This window comes from Pleurodeles waltl, chromosome 5 (genome assembly GCF_031143425.1).
Source record: "Pleurodeles waltl isolate 20211129_DDA chromosome 5, aPleWal1.hap1.20221129, whole genome shotgun sequence".
Lineage (NCBI taxonomy): Eukaryota > Metazoa > Chordata > Amphibia > Caudata > Salamandridae > Pleurodeles > Pleurodeles waltl.
In genome coordinates this window covers 440,751,519-440,771,763 of record NC_090444.1, presented here as the reverse complement: position 1 = coordinate 440,771,763, position 20,245 = coordinate 440,751,519, and the positions used below count along the sequence as shown (strand labels likewise).

At 44.5% G+C, this 20,245-nt stretch overlaps 1 protein-coding gene across 6 annotated transcripts in view; it reads left to right on the top strand.

Annotated features, from left to right (window-relative positions):
- VPS54 (VPS54 subunit of GARP complex) overlaps positions 1-20,245 on the top strand; it is a 555,456-nt gene that overhangs the window by 356,102 nt on the left and 179,109 nt on the right. For all 6 annotated transcript variants that reach the window (XR_011203675.1, XM_069234226.1, XM_069234229.1 and 3 more), the window contains one exon: positions 2,745-2,808. Coding sequence is in view for 5 of the 6 variants with exons in the window: in XM_069234226.1 (XP_069090327.1) it covers positions 2,745-2,808 (64 nt within the window). In the remaining variant the exon portion in view is untranslated. The remainder of the gene's footprint in view (positions 1-2,744; positions 2,809-20,245) is intronic.

Sequence of the window (20,245 nt, the reverse complement as noted above, 5' to 3'; positions counted from 1 at the left end):
GTTGTATCTCTTTGATAACTTCTGAAATGACATGACACATGGATGTTTGTTTACCATGATGGACTGCTGAGTCTGGAGGACAAGCTTGGTGGTATCCAGCTGTGCCCCCTTCAACTTCAGCATTGCCCCAGACAGGGTAAATGAAAGAAGAAAATAAGGTGTACCCATATAATTTGAGATAAGCTCAGCTAGAAAAGTCTGACAAGCTTTTTGGTCAGCAAACGTTATTTGGAAGAAAAAGTAGACCGATTGACCGAGAGGCTTAATTGAAGTATGCCTGCTACTGAAGGTATCAGTCTGACCTCAATAGAGCATAAATTTCATTAATGGGTGCAGTCAGAACTCAAACTACTTAAAAATAGAAATTCCAGCCTATGCTTCAGTACCATAGATTTTGTGCCTATTTAGGCAAAAGGGGACACTAGTGTTCGACAGTGGCAACCTTCCTTTTCTCTTCCACTACTAAAAGCTTGATCTGGCAGTGACACTGTGCTCTGGTGACGAAAGTGCTGGTAACCTTCCTGAATACTTTTGACAAATCATCAGAGTTGAGCGCTGGCAATAGTAACAAGTTTTTTATCGCTGTTATTCTAAGTGGCTGATTTGACCTTGTCTCTTCTACCTGTTATTCTTAACAGCCTCCTTATCAAAATATTTTTGCTTTACTATGTCCGTTTTATTTTTCATAAATTCCTGAATTCATTCCATTCTTCAGCTGAGGACACCTCGGAAATCCATCTTACTTGGGAAGTCAACCTCACTGAGAATCATGGATAATTGTCTCAAAGTGATCCGCCTCCAATTTTCACCTGGATAAATATTTTTTGGGCCTATGAAATGTGTTGTCTATAACTTTCCTTTAGTTCTTTCACCTCAACATTGAGGTCTTTTTTTGCCATCTGTTGGCAAGTTTATGGATTTCAGACTATTAAGTTTGGGCTGAACCCTGGTTGTTCTGATAAGGCCTTTATATTTTCATTTGGGCTTGTTAACCCAATTATCTGTTGATGATTCCGTTCTTCTGACTGTTCTACAGTCAGTTCAGTCTTTATTTGCTTTAGGGACGTAAAGAATGAGTTTATTTGGAAATCTATATTTTATTATTTTGTTGTATTTATTAGTCTCTTAGTACTCTCCCAGAAGGTTTCTAACATTAACTGATTAAGGAAGTGATTTGACCAGTCTTGAACTTTGATTTTCAAATGTCTCTATAATGTTTCTTGATAAGATCCGGCTCTATGGTGTATTGCTACCAATATGAAATGGAAGAGAATTTAGGGAGATTAGGAGAACATTTTTTCAGTGGTTTTCCATTCTAATAAGTTATCTAAAATATCTTAGTATAGTATATCCCCAAAAACAAATTCATAAAGAACATTGTGTTCTTTTTGAAGGTTTCTTTTAAATTTGTTGTTAGGTAGCATTTGCATTCTTTAATGGGGTGGCTCTTTCTGCATGCTCCAAATAACTAATAGTATGCCTTTGACCACTAATCAATTACATCTCCCTTGCCTTTCATTGTTTAAGAAGATGCTTTAGACCCCTTTCTACCTACTACTGTTCTTCTCCATTAACACACTATTGAGGCAATTTCTAAGAGTCCAGAGTGAAATTCAGTCATACCACAACAGAACTCAGCAATGGACATTGTAAACAGACATATTTGAGGAACCTTTGTAGCTTGTACTGTCTTGAGAAATGTGTACATTCACAGACTGGGAATTCCCTGGTACCAAACACGTTTTAATACCTGTCAAAATGACCACGGTATGAAGCAGTAGCCACTCATGGCATCGGTTCCAGTGAAGAGGTTTTTATTTACCTGAGGAGTGCAGTTGGAAGGGCTTAGGCAAACTCTTTCACATGCAGGCCTTGCCCAATCCCTGCTAGGAACCCAATAGCAGATAATTGCTGCCCCTTATTTTAGAGGGTGTTTATGATCTGATGGCATGTCTTGGCCCCCGGGGTTTAGATTTGAAAAGGGTGAAGGTTTTCAAACACTGTCTGTAGGGTTCATTAACAAAACTTTACCCTGCTCCACTTCACCCGACTTTCTCTTCCAAACATAAGCTTAAAAGAAGGGGAAAACAGTCATCTCTTCTGTCTGGTACTGACATTAGTAGTGGTTAGTACTTTGCATTCAACCAGTTCTTCCCAAAAAAAATAAAAAAAAGAGGCATCCAGGTTGTTGGTATTAAAATAGAACTCAGCACTCCATATTCAACCAATCAGAATGTAATCTTATCACTAGTAAGTCCAGCACCACATATTGCCGACCAGTGGTACTCCTACAAAAAATAATGAGGTAGGGATTTAAAATAAAACCTATAGGAAATAATGCTAAATTAAAGTAGAGCTTGTTGCCAGTGTGCTCTCAGCTATAGTTTGTGAGCGATTCCCTTTTGTTAATGGCAAGTAAGAAAGGGCAGAAACGTTCTTTCTTCTGTTCCACCTGCTATCCGGGTTAGGCAACCACACACCTCCCTGTTTCAGTAATATCAGACTAATGCAGATTACTGGTAAGCAACCAGGGCACAACTTTACACATTCATACTTGGGAATACCCTGCAGTTTCTGATTTCACTAACAACCTTTGTTGTTAAAGACTAATTTCCTAAGACCTAATAATAATGACCTCCTATCTATATCCTATTGTGTTCGTGTTGTATTCTGTTTTTAGTATGTGATTTAATAAAGATGTGTTATACCAAAAATGAATTCCCCTCTCTTTTTTTTTATTGCAGTTGCTGAAGAGCGAAAGCCGTCTGATTTCCTTATTGTAGAAGGACAAAAATTTGCAGTAGTTGGGTAAGAGTGTGATCCATAAGCAGTTTGCTTTTACCAGTTTAGTTTTGTTGTTTAATATCAGCCAGCCTGCTTTGATGGGTAACCACATCATTATTGTATAGATTATAAAGAGCTAGAAAATGCAGAGCTTTGTGAAGTACCTTGAAGCTATCACTCCAGTTAACCTGTATCAATTTAGGGACCTGCAGCACCAGAAACCACTTTGCCAATGGATTACATAATAACATATTGCTTTCCTAACATTCTCTTAATGGCATTTGTTTTATGGTAAGCACACCCAAATTTAATACTGCAAAATGCCCTCAGTTTAGCATCACTGTACAACTTTTTTCATGTCTCAGATATAAATGTAGATGCCGAGTCTGTTAAAAACCAGCTCAGGCAACACAATGGAAAACTGGGATGAAGGTTGGCTGTGATGTGAAAAAAATTTGCAAACTATCTGAAAGTTGAATTTAAAAAATGACATTGATAGGGGAAACTGACAGTTGGGAAGATCAGGGACTCTGTATCAGATGGCATTCAGTAGGTAGGGAATGCAATGTGATGTGGAAAGGAAGTGGAAAATTACTTGAGGCAGTGGCAATATAATATGCCCTGTGGGGATGGGAATAGATGTGAGGGGCTGGAGGTAAATGCTGGTAAGGTGGCTGTCGTGTGGAACCAAAGTAAAGCGGAATCGGGTGGGTAAGCTCTTTGCACTAGTCTCAGAAAATTTAAGACTTGCTGGCCAGATAAAAAGGACTTACACGTTACTGTAGGATTTATTTGTGGATGGTGTTGATACTATCATGTCAGGACTTTAAACAGAAGGTACGATATTCCAATGCTCGGTTGCTTAACTTATGCCCCTCCGCTAGCAATTATTTTTATTTCAAGCAGTTTTATTAAACAGTTAATATATGGAGAACTTAACTTAAGCAAAAAGAAAAGGGAGAGAAACTATAAACTATATCATTGGTACTGTATATGTAGAGGAGGATGAACAACAGTACTTCGCTGCCAGCCACCACAAGCGTGTGGCCTCAGGAGGGCCGTGGCTCGCAAGGGGTATGGTGACAAGAGGACATCCCTGTGAAGGTTTCCAAGCACATATAATGCCTATGGACATTTCTGTGGGCCTTGCGGAAAAATGACCCAACTGAAGAAGGATGACTGCCATTCGTGAAGGCCCATGGTGCAGCACAGGGTAAGCCTTGCTTGGAGCTGCATGAGCCAGGTTACACTTACAACAAGTTAGTGCTAATTGATTTTAAAAAAAACAGCCTCTCTTCAGTACACAATAGGATTATACATTAACAATGTGCCTTGCTCAGTTAAAGGATTGCTTAGATACATGTGCTTCTAGCATTGTCACAGCAGAGCAGAATATATCAGATGTGGAGGACTGTTCCAATGCTGCCACTGAGAAAATCAAGCATGTGAATCAGGTGCTGAAGACTATTCAAAGAACAAAGGCCTCGAGGGACACGCTGGGTGAAACAATATATAAATCACTGACATTAAGAAACATTCTAAAGGTAAACATGGGACCTTTGGTACAGAAACTCCTCTTTACCAACTTTGGCAAAGAGGCCTTCTCAGAGATCTTCATAATCGTGGAGTAACACTGCGTTGACCACCCTACCCTCCCCCTCCTACACTGCCCCCCTCATGAGGCCCATTATTGCTAGAATCCTAAATTGGAGACAGGGCTGCAATTTTAGGTAGGCCAAGGCATGAGAAATAATACAATTTAAAGGTGTTTCTCTCATGTCAATTCTATTCTGATTTCACTATCGCTGTCCAGGTTCAAATGCATAGAGGAGTCTGTGATCCCTTAATATTAAATGTTATTCTGTGTCAAGTGTAGCAGCACATCTAATACTCAGATGCTTCCCTAAAATTCATCAAAACCTGAATCAGGCACACAATGAACTCCCCAGATAGCAAAAAAGCCACGGGAATGACACAGTTATGCTAATGGACAGCATTGAATAATATTAACTGACTTATCAAAGTTGATCATTGTAGGAAATCTGCCTTTTCTGTGTGGCTACCTCAGATAGTTTGGCTTTTACTGGACCCTGTATTTTTGCTGGCTTTAGAAATCTGAGCACTTCACTCTCAGTATCCAGTAGTAAAGTGCCTGTGCTCCCCTTTTTAACATGGTTGAATTGACATATCCCTCTAATTGGTATGTTTAATGTGCCTATAAGTCCCTAGTATATGGTGCAAGGTGTACTTGGGCCTGGAAGTTAAAGGGCATGCGTAGACAGGAGCACTGTTGTGCCATTGACTACAGTGGCAGTGCAAACATGGCTTCAGGCATACTGCTGCAGCCTGACTGTAACAGAACAAAACATGAACTGTGACCTGTCAAGTAAACCCCTTTTGGCAGCTAAAAACCTTCCTTTAAAATATTAATAAGCCCTATGTAGGCCTTGTAGCTGACAAGGCAGGGTTAATGGTATTTAAAAGCAGCATCTATGTAGAAATTTAGCATGTCCTTACAGTGAGTAGAACTCCAAAACAATTTTCACTGTAGGAAGGCTGGCTCGTCCATACAGAAACACTGGGAAGCAATATCAAATACTAATACTTGTACTTAGTTTTAAAAATACAATTCAGCGGTGCAGACAGATTTTTAATAAATGTTAAGGAAAATTAAATTTTAGAAAATTACTCTTTCCATGCCTGAACTTTCAGATGGCTAATTAAAGTATGCCCAGTGCCAGCACCCAGGCAGTGATTAGCTTTGAATAAGTGTGAAATGCCTCCCAGGAGCAAACAATGGGCTGCCCATAATAGGCTGAGATGACTCCTCTGAATTCTTCCGAATATACAGGTTGGGGGCTGTGGGCATCCTTTTTGACACAACTGTGTCAAATCTTGCTTGACAGGTCTGTTGTGTTCATATAATGACCCCCAGGACACACTTGAAAATTGAGAGAACAGGATGCAAAGACAATTCTTGTGGATCCTTTGTCTGGTTGCTATAAGGGTCTGCTTCTGTCCTAACAGAATTCTGTCTCTGGGTTTGCTTTAACCCTTGGGGCACTGTTGAAAGGGGAGAGAGCAAGATGCAAAGACAATGCTTATGCGTCCACTGCCTGGTTGTTGAAGGACTCTGCCTTTGTTTTGTCAGACTTTTGTCACTAGGTTTGTTGTGGGTACAGTAGATACCTCATGCTGGATTTTAGTGTACGATATGGGAGTACTCTAGGATTACCATAGGGCACCATGCCGCGCCTACTTTATTTTTCTAATTCAGTTTGGGATTTCTATTATATATTCAATTGCATTTTGACTTTACCTCTGTTGATACAGAATTAATACTTTGCACGGTGCCCTAGATTAAGCTTGTCTGTTCTGTGCCATAGGTAACAGAGAGTTACGCTCAGGTTAATTTAATGACTTGGAGGGTTCACCCTGACAAGGATTTTGATTATTCTTTGAGTTAGGTAATCACCCACCCCAGATAATACCATTTCTTAAAATCACCAGCGCTGTGTGGCTGGCTTATAAATCATATTGTATTCAAACAATATATTGTTCCTTGTGGATGGCAAATAATGGGCTCATTGAGAGACTGAGCATTTTGGGAAAGTGTTACTTGTGTTATTGCACATCTAGTCTTAGACTGTAATGTTAGTCCTGATCGTACACATATTAACACATTCTGAGCAGTGCAGACACCACAGCAGATTACTAGACCACCCAATCACCAGCCCCTAGCATAAAACTAATGAGCTGGAAAGTCAGTGGAATATATAAACCCAGGAAAACGTGTGAGATATTAGTTTATCTAGATCGCCATCACATCGATATTGCCCAAATCCTATAGATTAATTTTAATCCCTAAACTCAACCTATATTTATTCTAAAATGTAGCCCTTACAGATTCTTTGCTTTATCAAACTGAGGCTAATGGAGAGTCCCTACCCTTTTGCACAAGTCACTCAACTTTCAGGTACACGTGAATTGCTGATGAACATGGCAGGTATTATGTTGTTGGATGGGGTGAGTGCTTTGCCGCTGTTGGTCAGTGAAGTCTGTGGTCCAAGTTTGGATTCTCCTGAATTTTATGCTGAGCTTCAGGCAAATTACCATTTATACAACACATGGAATCAAATTTGTACAAGAGACTTAATACCATATTAGATGTCCAACTGGATAAGTCTACTTTAGCACCTAGATCCATGACACAACTTGCATAAATAATGTTGGATGAGGGCACACAGTTTCACACAATACCCCGTACATAAACGGTTCACATTTTACTCATTTCTGTCTGATTCCAGCTTTTGTATTGACTAATGACTTGTGAGTAATTGTTTAAATCTACCTGGGTTGCTGATACCACTCTTCCGAGAACAATCTCTCACTACTTGTTGATAATTATCCTAATTAAGAGCCCCCAAGCGATCACATGACAGTGCAACTAACGGTTTCACTCCAACAAATGGAAGGACAAATGGAAGCACAGGTTTACATAAAGCAATAGTTGAATATTTTTGGCTTCCAGTTGGCCTTGTGTATTGTGCAGCAGTAATTTGGGAAGCCTTCAAGGCCTGTATACGAAGGAAGGTGTGCGTTTCTGAAGAGTTGGGGGTACTGCTTTCCCTTTGGGGTAGACCAGATAAATTGGAAGATACATTTGTGTAGCTGGAAATGGAGTGCAATGCTACAAGCTCTGATTAAGCATTCTCAGATAATGACTGTCAGATTGATGGAGTTCAGGGTATTGGTTGACAAAGAAACAAACTTTAAGAGCAGACTACTTACAATGCAATATAATACATTTGTAGAGCGCACAGCTACCTCTGAAGAGGCCTCCCGGCACAAGAGGAAAGGAAAAATCAAAAGGCCTAGGCTACCAGAAAAGCTATAAGTCAACCATGCAGGAGTCAAAGAGAAATGTTTTGAAGCTCTTTTTGAAAACCGCTTCAGTCAGGCTGCTTTTCAGAACTAGTGGAAGAGCATGCCACAATTTCAAGGACAAAAAAATAGTGCACGGAAGTTTGGGGAGAATACTACTGTTTCTGTAAACAGAACAAAGGGTACAGCTCCCATACAGAATTTAATTGCATATACAACAAAGCAGTGCCATGGTTCGGAACCCCCATCCGTGTGCTTTTGAACTCCACTATCACTGAAGAATACATATAAAAGGCAATTCAGACCGCCTTGTGTGATAAGGCTCCCATCCCTGGTGGGCTCACTACTGAACGTTATAAGAAAGACTGCAACCTGATAGTTCCCCATTTTCTTAATATGTACAAAGAAGCATTTGATAAAGGCACCCTCCCTCCAGTTGTTTGTTAGTCTGTAATCACCCTTTTATTAACTCCAGCAAACCCCCTGTGCCGTGTTCATTGTACAGACCCCTTTCCGTATTAAACATTAACAAAATTATCCTTGGTAAAATTATAGCAAATAAGCTGCTTACCCTCATGCCGCCAATGGTTCACACAGGCGTGCTTGGTTTCATACAGGGCATGGCTATCCTGTATAATCTCTATACATTATTGGCAATAATGCATTATTATCAATCCAACATACTCGCTGCATCTTCTTTTGGGATACTGAAAAGGCCTGTGACTCCGAAGAGTCATGCTCTAGGTCTTGAGTCACAGCTGAGTTAGGCAAACATTCCTACAATTCAGCACGCTACTTCAGAACAACCCAGTAGCCTTTGTAACCGCTGCACATAATCCTCTATTGCGATTAAGAGGGACACACAGCAAGGCTGCTTGCGCTCCCCATTCTTATTTTTGTTGTCAATGAAGCCAAAAGTTTATGCAATAACCTCTTATTTGTGGGTGTCTGCCAATAACTGACACCCGTACTACCTCCCCAATGCGCCTGTCTGCAGTTGGCCAACCCTGGGGAAGTATGTTAAGGCCCCTTGGTACTTTGCATCAGAAGGATTCCTTTGTTTTATCTTCCCCCTGGGCAACTTGGGAGGAGCTTCCTCAGCAACCTGAGTGTTTGTTTTCTCTTCGTGCAATGATGAGCAATGTACAGGATGTGCTGATGTCATTGCAGGAAAGTGAAAGTAAAATGAGGCTATGGGCTCATTTTACTTTCACTAGGTCAGTGCTCGGAAAGCTGTCTCAGCGCCTGAACACTGATTTACCTTTGGAGTGATATCATTGGAAAGGGGAAAAATCCCCCTTTCCAATGATATTTCTGCCCACTGGATACATCCTTGTGGATCACCACAGGACAGCGATCCCCAAGCAGGGATCCACCCACTAACCACCAGGGATTTTGGGCAGCGACTTGACCTCCTACACCACATCTAATTTAAATTTTTGGTGCCTCCCACCCACAACAAGGTAGGGAAGGGGGGATATATCTGGGTATTTACCTGTGAGCTGCTCTGTGGGGTTAAAGGGACAGAAGTCCACTAGACACATGGGTATAATAAATAAATATATATGGGTGCAGGCTGGCCACTTGGGCATGGCCATGCCTCATCCTCCAAAAAGCTGGTGACCGTCTGTCTACCCCCTCCCCATTGGAGTGATGCAGGTGATAGTGATAAGTGGATTTTATGCCCCCTGGAGGGCAGATTGGGGGTGAACACCTGGGATTTCTTTTTTTTTTTTTACTATTGGGCTGGGGGCTGCCATGCTCCCTCCTCAGCAAGAAGCCAGACAGTTCTTCAACTGAGTCATTACTGACAATCTGTCCCCTGAAAGCCCAGTAGACACTAGGCTATAATTTAAAAATAAATATTGGGGTGGTGGCTGTCCACTATGAGCAAGGCCATGCTTCCACCCCTAAAAAATCTGATTACAGTCTATCTGCTGCCACGGGGGTATTTATGGGGGTGATTACCCCCAATCTGCACCCGAGGTGGGGCAGGAACCCACTAGACACCAAGGTAAATTAACAACATAGGGGCAGAGGCTTGGGCACAGACAGTCTTTCTGCCCCCCACCCACTGAAGTGGGAGGTTAGGGGGAAGGAGATGGGGGCAATTACCCCGGTTTTCCCCTCCTCCCAGGGAACAGAAAGCCCACTAGACACCAGGGACTCAATTTATGTAGTATTTTGGGGGGTGGAAGTGCCCCCCCTGGACATGGTCCCTTGCTTTTCCAACCCTATGACCCAATAGTCTTTCTGTCACTATGCCCCCCTCCCCCAAGCCCGGGGGGTGGGGGTGGTGGATAATTGTATTTATGCCCCAATATGCGTATCTTCCCTGGTGTGGCAGAACGCCCACTAAGCACAAGGCATTTCAAAGTGGAGTGAAAACAATCAAAATGAGGGTGTGGCCTACTCTGGCATCTATCTATCTCTTGCCCAGAAGAGGCAGTAGTGTCTTTCTGCCAACCTGCGGGCAGGTTGTAGTTTTGTCCCAGTTGGAGAGGTTGTCCCAAATATGTCCTCTAGAGGGAGGGATGTGGGGGGAATGGGGAGGAATGTAGAAAGTACACCTGACACCAAGGATTTTTCCTTTGGGCAAAAGAAAGTTGTGTAGGTGTTGCACTCTGGTTTGTCCTATTTGGTGTAGGGGTGTGGCCAATGCCAGAGCGCAACCCCCTCAGGGCGAAATCCCTGGCACAGAAGCTTCTCTGGCCTCTGCGACAACTGGAATAAGTCTGAAATCTTCCCTTAGACTGATGATGAAGGGAAGTATATAGTTATGTGAATAATAGAGGTTTTTTTTTTTTATTTAGCTTGAGAGACACCTTTGGGCAGTCATCCCAGACGTCTGATTATAATAAGGGGGTTTGGATGTTTATTGCATGATTAAGCTTCTATTGTCTTTGTTGGGGTTTTACGAGTAATAGATGAGACCATGGTGGAGGTAACTGTAGTACACAGTAAACGATCATGACATGCTTCCACCTGCAATTAATAAACATTCATAAAAGGTAACCCTGCTCCAGTTATCCAGCACCTAGTGCTGATGGTGATGCTCTCTCTGATGATAGGAGGTAAAGCTGTTGTACCTTTTTTTTTTTTTTTTTTTACATTTTGCAAACTTGTACACACGTTTATTTTGTAATCATGGTCATTAATGCATATTACATTTCATTACCGTGCTCTGACGGTGAAACATTGGCATTAATCATTTACAAAACTTGTACGGAATGGTATGTTTTTCAGGTAACCATACTGTAAACTGTGAGTCAGTGGGTTTCTGCTACAAGAGAATAGAGACTATTTGTCCAGTGGAAGAAACAAACATGAACTCTTGTTGTCCTGCAGTCAGATCACCTCTGTTTTTGCCCTTTAAAAATATTATTGCTTCACTTCAGGGGATAATCATAAAAGTAAATTTAAGATTGGATATTTTTCGAAGTTTTGGTTCAAGATCCGCAATTAGCGCACCAAGACTAAGTCAGGGGATAAATTGGAGCAATCTGTGCTGCTGGCTACAGTCTCTTAAAATGTTAAATGTAAGAAAATCTGCACGGCATTAGGATGTTTCTCATTTGTAGTGCCCCTGTTTCAGCTGGTAACACAGCACTCTGCCTCTAATCACTCAGACGTATCAGTGCTGAATCAGATGTCCATAGAAACAACTCAACACTTCAAGTTACCGCTGAGACTGCACAAAAGTGATTGATGGAATGCTAGAGGGTGTTAACGCCACTGATTTGTACCTGGGCTGCATCCTGTTGTTTATTCGATCACCTGTGCATTAACAGACAAGGAGCCACCATGTGCCAATTAGCCTTACCCCGTATCCCAAATGGGACAGGCTCACTTTTTAAAACAAATATTTCTTTATTGTGGTTTAAACAAGAAAGTTAAAACATAATTGCACATAGCACTTCACTCAACCATATGCCTTTTCGGGTATCATTTTTCTCAAGATATACAGGATGAAGTATCCTGGGAGATTCGTGACAGGTTGGTCTATTACAACACGGTTATGTCTTCCCCTACTGAGTGAACATAGGGCAAGTAAAACAAAATACAACACTGTTTTCTCTATAAACATGATGAAACATCGCTCTCATCATGCCCGTACAGTTCGTCTTTGAGAGGGTAAGGAATTCGTTCAATTTGCAAATACACATCCGACCCGGGGACGAGTTCCCCGTGTAAGGAATAATGAGCCTGAGGGGGGTGGTCGTGCATAGGAAGTGTGCACCCGCTCTAATTACTTGGGGCCTATTACTAACAGCAAGAATGTGTGGATCGTCAGTTAATTAAATATGGCGGTGTTATCTAAATCCTGATTCATCATGTGAGTCTGTGGGATGTAAAGTAGTATCAACCCTGGATCAGCGATGTGTCAGTTGATCTGGTTTCATCTGTTACCTTCCTGTCTGTGTTAGGTTCACGGGGGGTCGATCATCGTCTTGGCTTCCACAATTTCTAAATAACTTTGCCAATCAGGAGGATTAGTGCTGGGTGTAGTGCCTGAGGTGCGAGACTTGAGGGCATGTTGTGCAGCTATAATATGCATGCGCAGGTCCCTTAACCATGCAATGATGGAAGGGGATGCGGAAGACTTCCAACACATGGCTATTCTGCGCTTAGCCAACACCATGGCCAGATCAGGAAATTTAAGTGGTTTGTGAGCTGCTATACAAGAGGCAAGTTCCAGAAGGCAGTACGTGCAGTCAGTAGGAATCGCAAGTGTTTGCAGTTTTTGAAATGAACCATGTCACCTCTTCCTAAAATCCCACTATTCGAGGGCATTGCCACACCAAATGGATGAAGTTTGAAACCGGTAAGTGACAGCGGGGGCAGGTATCGGCTGTACCAGGGTATGTGGATGTAAGAAATTAAACTGTGTATATTTCAATCTAGAGTTTATAGAAATCAGTTTGGGGATTTCCATACAGTGTGTCCATTGTTTATCTGTTACTGAGATATTCAAAGTCTTGTCCCAGTAAGCACGCAGAGATGTCAGTGGGGTTTCCCTATCCATTCCTGTGGCCTTATATAAACATTTGACTGTCTTACGCCCTGTCCCGTGGGTCAGTAATGTTTGAAGGAGTAGGGATGTGTCTGGTTAAGGATTTTATCCATAAACACATCTCCCCCCTGTAGTAAGGCCGTCTGCCATCCAAGCGGCCATGTTCGGTCATTCCCTTATTACGTGATAGTGAGGCGGTATCCAAAAGGGAAGCTCAGGGGCGTATTGGGGGGGTTCCCTTTGGATTTCTGTAATTAGTTTGCCCAACAAGATTTTGCCATTTTCATTAGAGTGTTACAGCCTCCTTCAGGTATCACCGTTGTTGAGCCAAAGAACCAGCTCAGTATTTGGGAGGATGATCGCCCTGCAAACCAGTGCCCCAACTCTATTGTATTTTGACTAGCTATCTAGTGCATGAGCCATTGAGGCTGTGCTGCTGCTTAATAATGTTCAGAATTCGGTGCACCTAGCCCACTGCGGTCGAGAGGGGCATATCATTTAGTTAATACTACTCGTCTGCATCTTTTACCGCAGATTAACATTGTAAGTAAAGTGCGCATCTCTCTAAATATCTTAGGTGGGAGCCATATTGGCAAAGAGGACAAAAAATACAAAAACCGAGGGAGTATCAGCATCGTAGAGATGGCTATCCTCCTGTAGGGAAGAGAGGTAGTGACATCCAAAATTGCAAAGTAGTCCTTGGATTATATATGGATTTGCCTAAATTCCCTTTTGTTAGATCAGTATTTGAGTGATATACCTGCACCCATAGATACTTGATAGTGGTGTAGGACCATGGGAGTGTCTCCCGCACGGTCTTGTTCAAAACTGCCAGGTGTAATAATTGGGATTTACCCCTGTTTACCTTAAAACCCGACGCCTGGCCAAAGGTCCATTAGTTGGCAGGAGTATTACCACCTCGTTACTCAGGTAAACCAGGGTGGCGTTGGCATACAATTACACTATATGCCAACAACCGTCTACCTGTATACACCATTCCGGCGCGTAGTGCCGAAGTGCACATGCAAGGGGATCCATGGCTAGTGCGACTGTTATGGGGGAAAGTGGACAACCCTGAGGCATGCCTCTTGCCACCAGAAATGGGTCACATATAATGTGACCCATTTTCACTCTCACCTGGGGTTGGTTGGTCGTAAAGAAGGGCCACCTATTTTAGGAAATTAGGAACTATGCCCAAACTCTTGAGGACAGTGTGTAGCAGCACCCGAGGGTTTCAAATGCCTTTTCTATATCCAGTGAAGCAACCCATGTTTGGGTGTCGGATATCTTCTCCCAGTCCATAGCCATGAATAGTCTTTGTTAATTGAGAAATGTGTTTCTCCCTGGGATAAACCCATTTTGGTCTGGATGCACAATGGTTTGGGCTACTAGAATGAACCTGTTGGCTAACACCTTACCCAATATCTTGTGATCCGAATTTAGCAGTGAGAGAGGGTGGTAGAATTCTTTCAGCAGGGGTTCCCTTCCCGGCTTCGGAAGCACAGTGTGGACAGCCTCCCGAAGAAATTGTGATAGTATGCCTCGAGTGCAGACCAATTTGTAGGTCTTCAGTGATTGAGGTGCGAGTGTAGAACAATACGTTGAGTAGAACTCAAGGCCAACTGTCTGCCCCTGGGGTCTAACCCCTGGCTATCTGTTTAATTGTATCCGTTATCTCCACTAGAGTCATTGGTGCCTCAAGTTCTTCCCTCTGAGAGGCGTGAAGATGTGGTAATCGTATAGGGTCAAGCAATTGATGAACATGGCAATCTATATCTCCTTGAGGTGCTGCATATAAAGTTGCTTAATAAGCACGGAAAAAATCATGTACATCTTTTTGGGTGTTTAATATGTGGCCTACCACTCCTAAATAGCAGTAATAGGCTTTCATTGCTCATCGGATTTAAGGAGCCATGTCACCAATCTACCTGCTTTATCCCCCTCTACATGTTTGCAGGTCAGGAATTCCCTATAGTCCAATTTACATAGCTGAGAAGTAGTGTTCGCATGTGCCAGTTGCGCTTCAGCAAGTAGGGTTGCGACTGTATGCCCCGTGTGATCTGAAGTTCGTAGTTGTGTATATCCCCTTCCAATTTGTGTAATTCTTTACGAAGAAACCATCTTGTCACCATACGCTGTTTTAATTGCGTGCCATCTCGGATCCACTTTAAAAGCATTCCACTCTATACCCGGGTTCTGTCGCTGTGCCCTCATTTTCCTTAAAGTGGTGTGTTTCTTCAATGTTGTGTGAAAGCTTACATCGCTTAGTTCATCTGTGGGTAGGGGCTCTGTCAGTATGTCTGAGCGTGTATGACCCCATTGTAGGTAAAGTTGTAGTGGACAATGGTCCGATAGGGTATGACCCAAATATTCCCTCCCCGCTCCAGTGTAAGCGCTGCTGGGTTACAATAAATAAGATCAATTCGGGTGTGGCAGTCCTGCAGTCCTGAATAATAGGAATATTTCCTGTCAGAGGGGTGCAAACTGCTCCAGGCATCAGACAGTTGCCGTTGCAAGGCCCAAACGGAGAGTTAATCTAATGGACTGTGCACCTGAAACTGCTGGGCGGGACTGATCTTGGCTAGGGTCTGGGACACAGTTATAGACACCACCCGTCCCTCCCCAGTAGCAGGCTGCTAAATTATTATTGAGGAGCACAGGTGTGAGGGAATGCAAGAAAGCAGCCTGCTTGGTGTTCGACTCATATATAAATATGAACGCCACCGGGCATCAGTCTAAAATCCTTTTCAGAACCATATACCTTCCTTGTCAATTTTGGTGTGCACGATTTATATCTGTGTCCCAGGGGCTAACCAGATAAGTGTACCTCTGGCGTATCTAGAGTATGTGGTTCCTATTACTGTCCCCCGCCAGCACCTCTGCACCTGTTCAAGGTTGGGCTGAGTTAAGTGAGTTTCCTGTATGAGAGCTATTTGTGTTTTACGTTGGCGCAGATATTGGTAAATGCGATAGTGTTTAGTGTGGGCTGCCATTCCGTCACATTCCATTTTAGTATAGCATATTGGTTTTCCATGACAAGGTTTGTGCCTATAGGATAACGTATGTAAGTAAGCAAAGCTCCAAAGATCCATAATTCTCTGGTGCTGCCCACCCCTCCCCCTATCTAAGCCCGTGTCCCCATCCCACTCCTGTACAATTGATAGCGCCTTCATAACATTATACCAACATAAGAGAAACCCCAAACCTAACTGCTTAACAAACAATTACCAACTTCCCATCCCTGGCCAGCACACGTGCTCTTAGTTGGCCAGTAGCCCTATATTGCCACTTTACAGTCAACTTAAATTAACCTTTGTATTCACATTTGTCTTTGGGGGGGTGAATCTTCGTAGTGTATAAATTGTGGTAACCCAGCCCGGTTTCCGCGGGCCCCCGGCCCTGCGAATGCCCCAGACCTCTCACCTGAATCAATAATGCCTCTGTTGAGGCACCCTCTATACCAGGAGAATTAATGCCTCACTTCCCTCCTCTCCTTCATATCACCTCATCTGAAGTCCGAAAGGTGACTTTAGGGCCACCTCCTAGTAGGTCGTCTGCGTTGGCCAGAGGGGACTATAGAGGCCCTGCTGTTGAGTTGGACATATCGGAGTGTGAAGGGGACAGCTCGTTGCGCCGTGTTCCACTGCTGCAACCTCCTGGGCCCTCTCGATCACTAAATATTCCTTCGAGGGGCCATACGTTTGGCGTGTCCTGGGAGATTTTCGGCACTGCTGCACTATCCAATTGGATGAAAAGTCTTCAGAAATTTTGGGAGGGATGATTATATCCATCTGCTTGAGCCAACCCCAGGCCTCCTCAGGCGTTGCACATAGGGTAACAGCTTCCCCATGCATTATCCTTAAAGTCACTGGAAATAGCAAAGCATATTTGAAATTATGCTTCCGAAGGCATCTCTTGACTGATAAGAAGGAAGAACGTTTTCGCTGGACATCAGTAATGTAGTCCGGATAAATATTGACCAATGTACTTCCCACTGCCCATGGTCCGGGTGCCCTGGTAATCTGTAATATATGATCTCTGTCCCTGTAGTTAAATAAACGTGCGTCCATAGGGCGAGGTGGGGCCACTGGAGGCAGAGGATGCCCTGGAACCCTCTGAGCCTGCTCTATGGAGAAAAAAGTAGATTGTTTGCCTTGTAAGATGGTTGTTGTAACTCCATGCTTGGTCCCGCCACTTGTTCTGACAGTCCTACGATCCGTGCATTGTTGCAGCGGGACCTGCCTTCCTGTTCTTCAGCCAACTTTCGCAGTTGGTCCACCTTGGACTGGAGGGGCCTAATGCCTAATGCCTTAGTCCGTGTCCGTGACCCTGGGCCTCAGGGATGCATCAGTGGATTCCATGGTGTCTAGCCAGCCTTTAAGTTTTTTATGGTCTTCTAGCATGTGTCCTATATCAATTTGTAGTGCGTCGATCTTGGGTTTGAATGTAGTTTTACTATTAAGCACTGGTGTAAGTATCAATAAAGACTTCTAGCTGCAGATTCCTTATCTTTGAACTTCCTAGGATAAGCTTGGAAGCTAGAATTTTTTGCTGAGCAGTACCCTGTGTGCGCCGTCGGGTGGTGTCATTCAGATCTGCGTGCATCATTCGGCTCCGTGTGGCGTCAGCGTTGTTGGAGCGGTCTGTGACATCACGGTTGCCTATAAAGGCACTACTCTGACGCGCGTACGTCAATTCTTTACCTTCCGCACCGGTTAAGTGCAAGTCTGGGTTCGAGCTACCGTCTGCCTTTTTTCGACCATTTTGTTGAGTCTTTTGAAGTCTGTGCAGAATGACATTGAGGAAGATGGGGTTCAAGCCGTGTGGTGCCTGCCATCGCTCCTTGTCGGTGATGGACCACCATCAGGTATGTCTCTGGTACCTCAATGTCCTGTTCCGACTACGGGCCATGGCCCGACAGCTTTGAGAGAGCAGTCTCTGAAGCTCATGGCAGCCCTGCAGTTGACTTTGGTTGGCACGACTCCTAGGAGCTCACGTTCCCGATGGAGGAGGAGGTTGTGGAACCGCTCCAGGAGCCCAAAGTCTCCTTCTTCTCACTCGAGGTCCACCAGGCACTCTGAGAAGAGGCACAAGAAGAAGCAGAAGTCCAAGCGGACTTCGACTTCGCCAAGCCTCTCGGCTGACGAGGCATCTAGGGAACGTTGACATTCCAGGCACAGTTTACGGAACCGGTGCCAGGGCCAACACTTCGAGCGTCCCCCCCCTCCCCCCCCGAAACACCTTTCCGAGAGCCGAGATGACCTCCAGCTTAGCTCAAAGAGTTTGACGACGCCATGCACCTCGTATTTGAGTGGGCTGCCCTCACTGGTGCGTCTTCGGCCCCGCGAGGTCAGCAGGGGCCCCATCGGGTTTAACACCATTGGCTTTGGCGTCGGCGCCGTTGGGGACTCAAGGATCCGATAATAGATCAGGGGCAATGCCGAGTTTACACAGTCTGCCTCCTCAGGTGTCACTCAGGATGTCGACGCTCCCTGCTATACTGGCACCCACCAGTGGAGCGAGCCCCATCCTTATCCCAGATGATCTGGATTCTGACTTCGACAATGCCAACAGGGTCAGATCAGTACCTAAGGCTTTTTTGGAACAGTAAGGTATAGGGGGTGAATGGGAGGGGTCCTATGACTCTAAAGAGTATGGATTGGAGCATATGGACTTGTATGAGGAACTAGGGGAAGCCAGAAGACTGGATACTTGTCCAGATACTGTCATGCTGTCACCTCCTACTGTGGCTACGGAGGAGGAAGCTTCATATGCTATGGTGGTTCGTAGGGCACCTGAATTTTTGGACCTAGATTAGTTGGGACTAACCTTTTGACTGAGGTGCTTCAGCCGGGGGTTTCCACATCGGAGCCGATGTTACCACTCAAATGAAGCACTCACTGATATCTTGCTGGGGACATGGTCCAAACCCAGCCTAGGGGCTCCTGTTAATAGGACTATCGGCCGCCGCCAGAGACCTGCGCCAAATGATCCTAGTTTCCTCACCCAACACCCCACCCTGGAGAGCTTGGTGGTCCAGGCCTCCACTTCCCATGGTGCCTTCCCTTCCGCTCTCTCGGATAGGAAACCCAAAAGGCTGAATCAGCTTAGAAAGAAAAAGTTTTCTTCCTCCAGCCTAGCATTGAGGTCCATACATACCTCATGCTTATTGGCCCATTTTCCCCATACTTTATGGGATACGGTGGCACAGGTGCTGCCCCAAGTCCCGTAGGGCATGCAGGACACTCTCACACAAGCTGTAAAAGATGGAAGAGATGCAGCCAAGTTTACAATACGGTGTGGTTTGGACATGACCAACTCGCTGGGTAGAGCGATTTCATCTACAGTGGCCCTTCAACATCATGCCTAGATTTGTGCGTCTGGCTTTTCAGGGGATGTCCAGGCAAACCTTATGGGCATGCCCTTCAATGGCTCGTGCCTATTTGGAGAGAAGGCAGACTCGCCACTTGAGCGGTTCAAGGACTCTCGAGCTACGGCCAGGTCCTTGGGCCTCTCTGTGCCTGCTTGCCAGCAGTCTGCCTTTCGCTCCTTTTGAGGCTTCGGAAGGGATGCCGTCCTCCATCATCTCAGCATTCAGTGTGAGGTCGAGGTCGTGGTACCTTCAGACCCAGAGGGTCTGGACAGAGGTCAGCCACCACACAGCCCCCCTCTTCCACAGCGCCCAAGCCCTCCTAGTATGATTCTGCAAGCCCATATTTGTACAGTTGGAGGGAGGATTCAATTTCATCTCCCTCACTGGCGGTCCATAACATTGGACAAATGAGTCTTGCAGATCATACAGAAGGGCTATTCCCTCCCCTTCCAGTCTTTCCCTACCTCTATGCCTCCATTAAAAGAACGACTGATGGAGGATCATTTAATCTTGATGTGCAAGGAAGTTATGCTCTCTTGGCCAATGGAGCTATAGAAAGGTCCTGATGTCAGAAGTAGGCAGTAGTTGTTATTGCCGCTACTTTTTGTTTCCAAAAAAGAACCAGGGTCTTCGCCCTATCTTGGATTTAAGGGACATCAATCTCCTCCTCAAAAAGGAGAAATCCAAGATGCTCACTCTTGCTCAGGTCTTGTCTGTCCTAGACCGAGAAGACTGGATTGTATCGTTGGATTTGCAGGATGTGTATTTTCACATCCCCATCCTGCCTGCCCACAGGCGCTACTTGCGGTTTAAGGTGGGCCATGAGCACTTTCAGTTTACTGTGCTTCCTTTTCGTCTCACCAGTGCCCCTCAGGTGTTCACCAAAGTGATGGCGGTGGTAGCAGCTCATCTGCGCAGGTTAGGGGTTCCAGTCTTCCCCTACCTGGCTGTTGAAGGCTCCTACGCCCCAGGCTCTCGTCAACCACCTTCAAGACGACAGCGCACCTCCTGCATTCGCTGGGGGTCACTATAAACATGCCAAAGTCACACCTGATTCCCTCTCAGAAGCTCCCTTTCGTCTGAGCCGTTCTGGGCACAGTGCTATTTTAGAATAATCCTCCCGAGCAACGAGTCCAGGATATTCAGGTTATGATACCGATGTTTCGGCCTCTGTCCTGGATTTCGGCGAG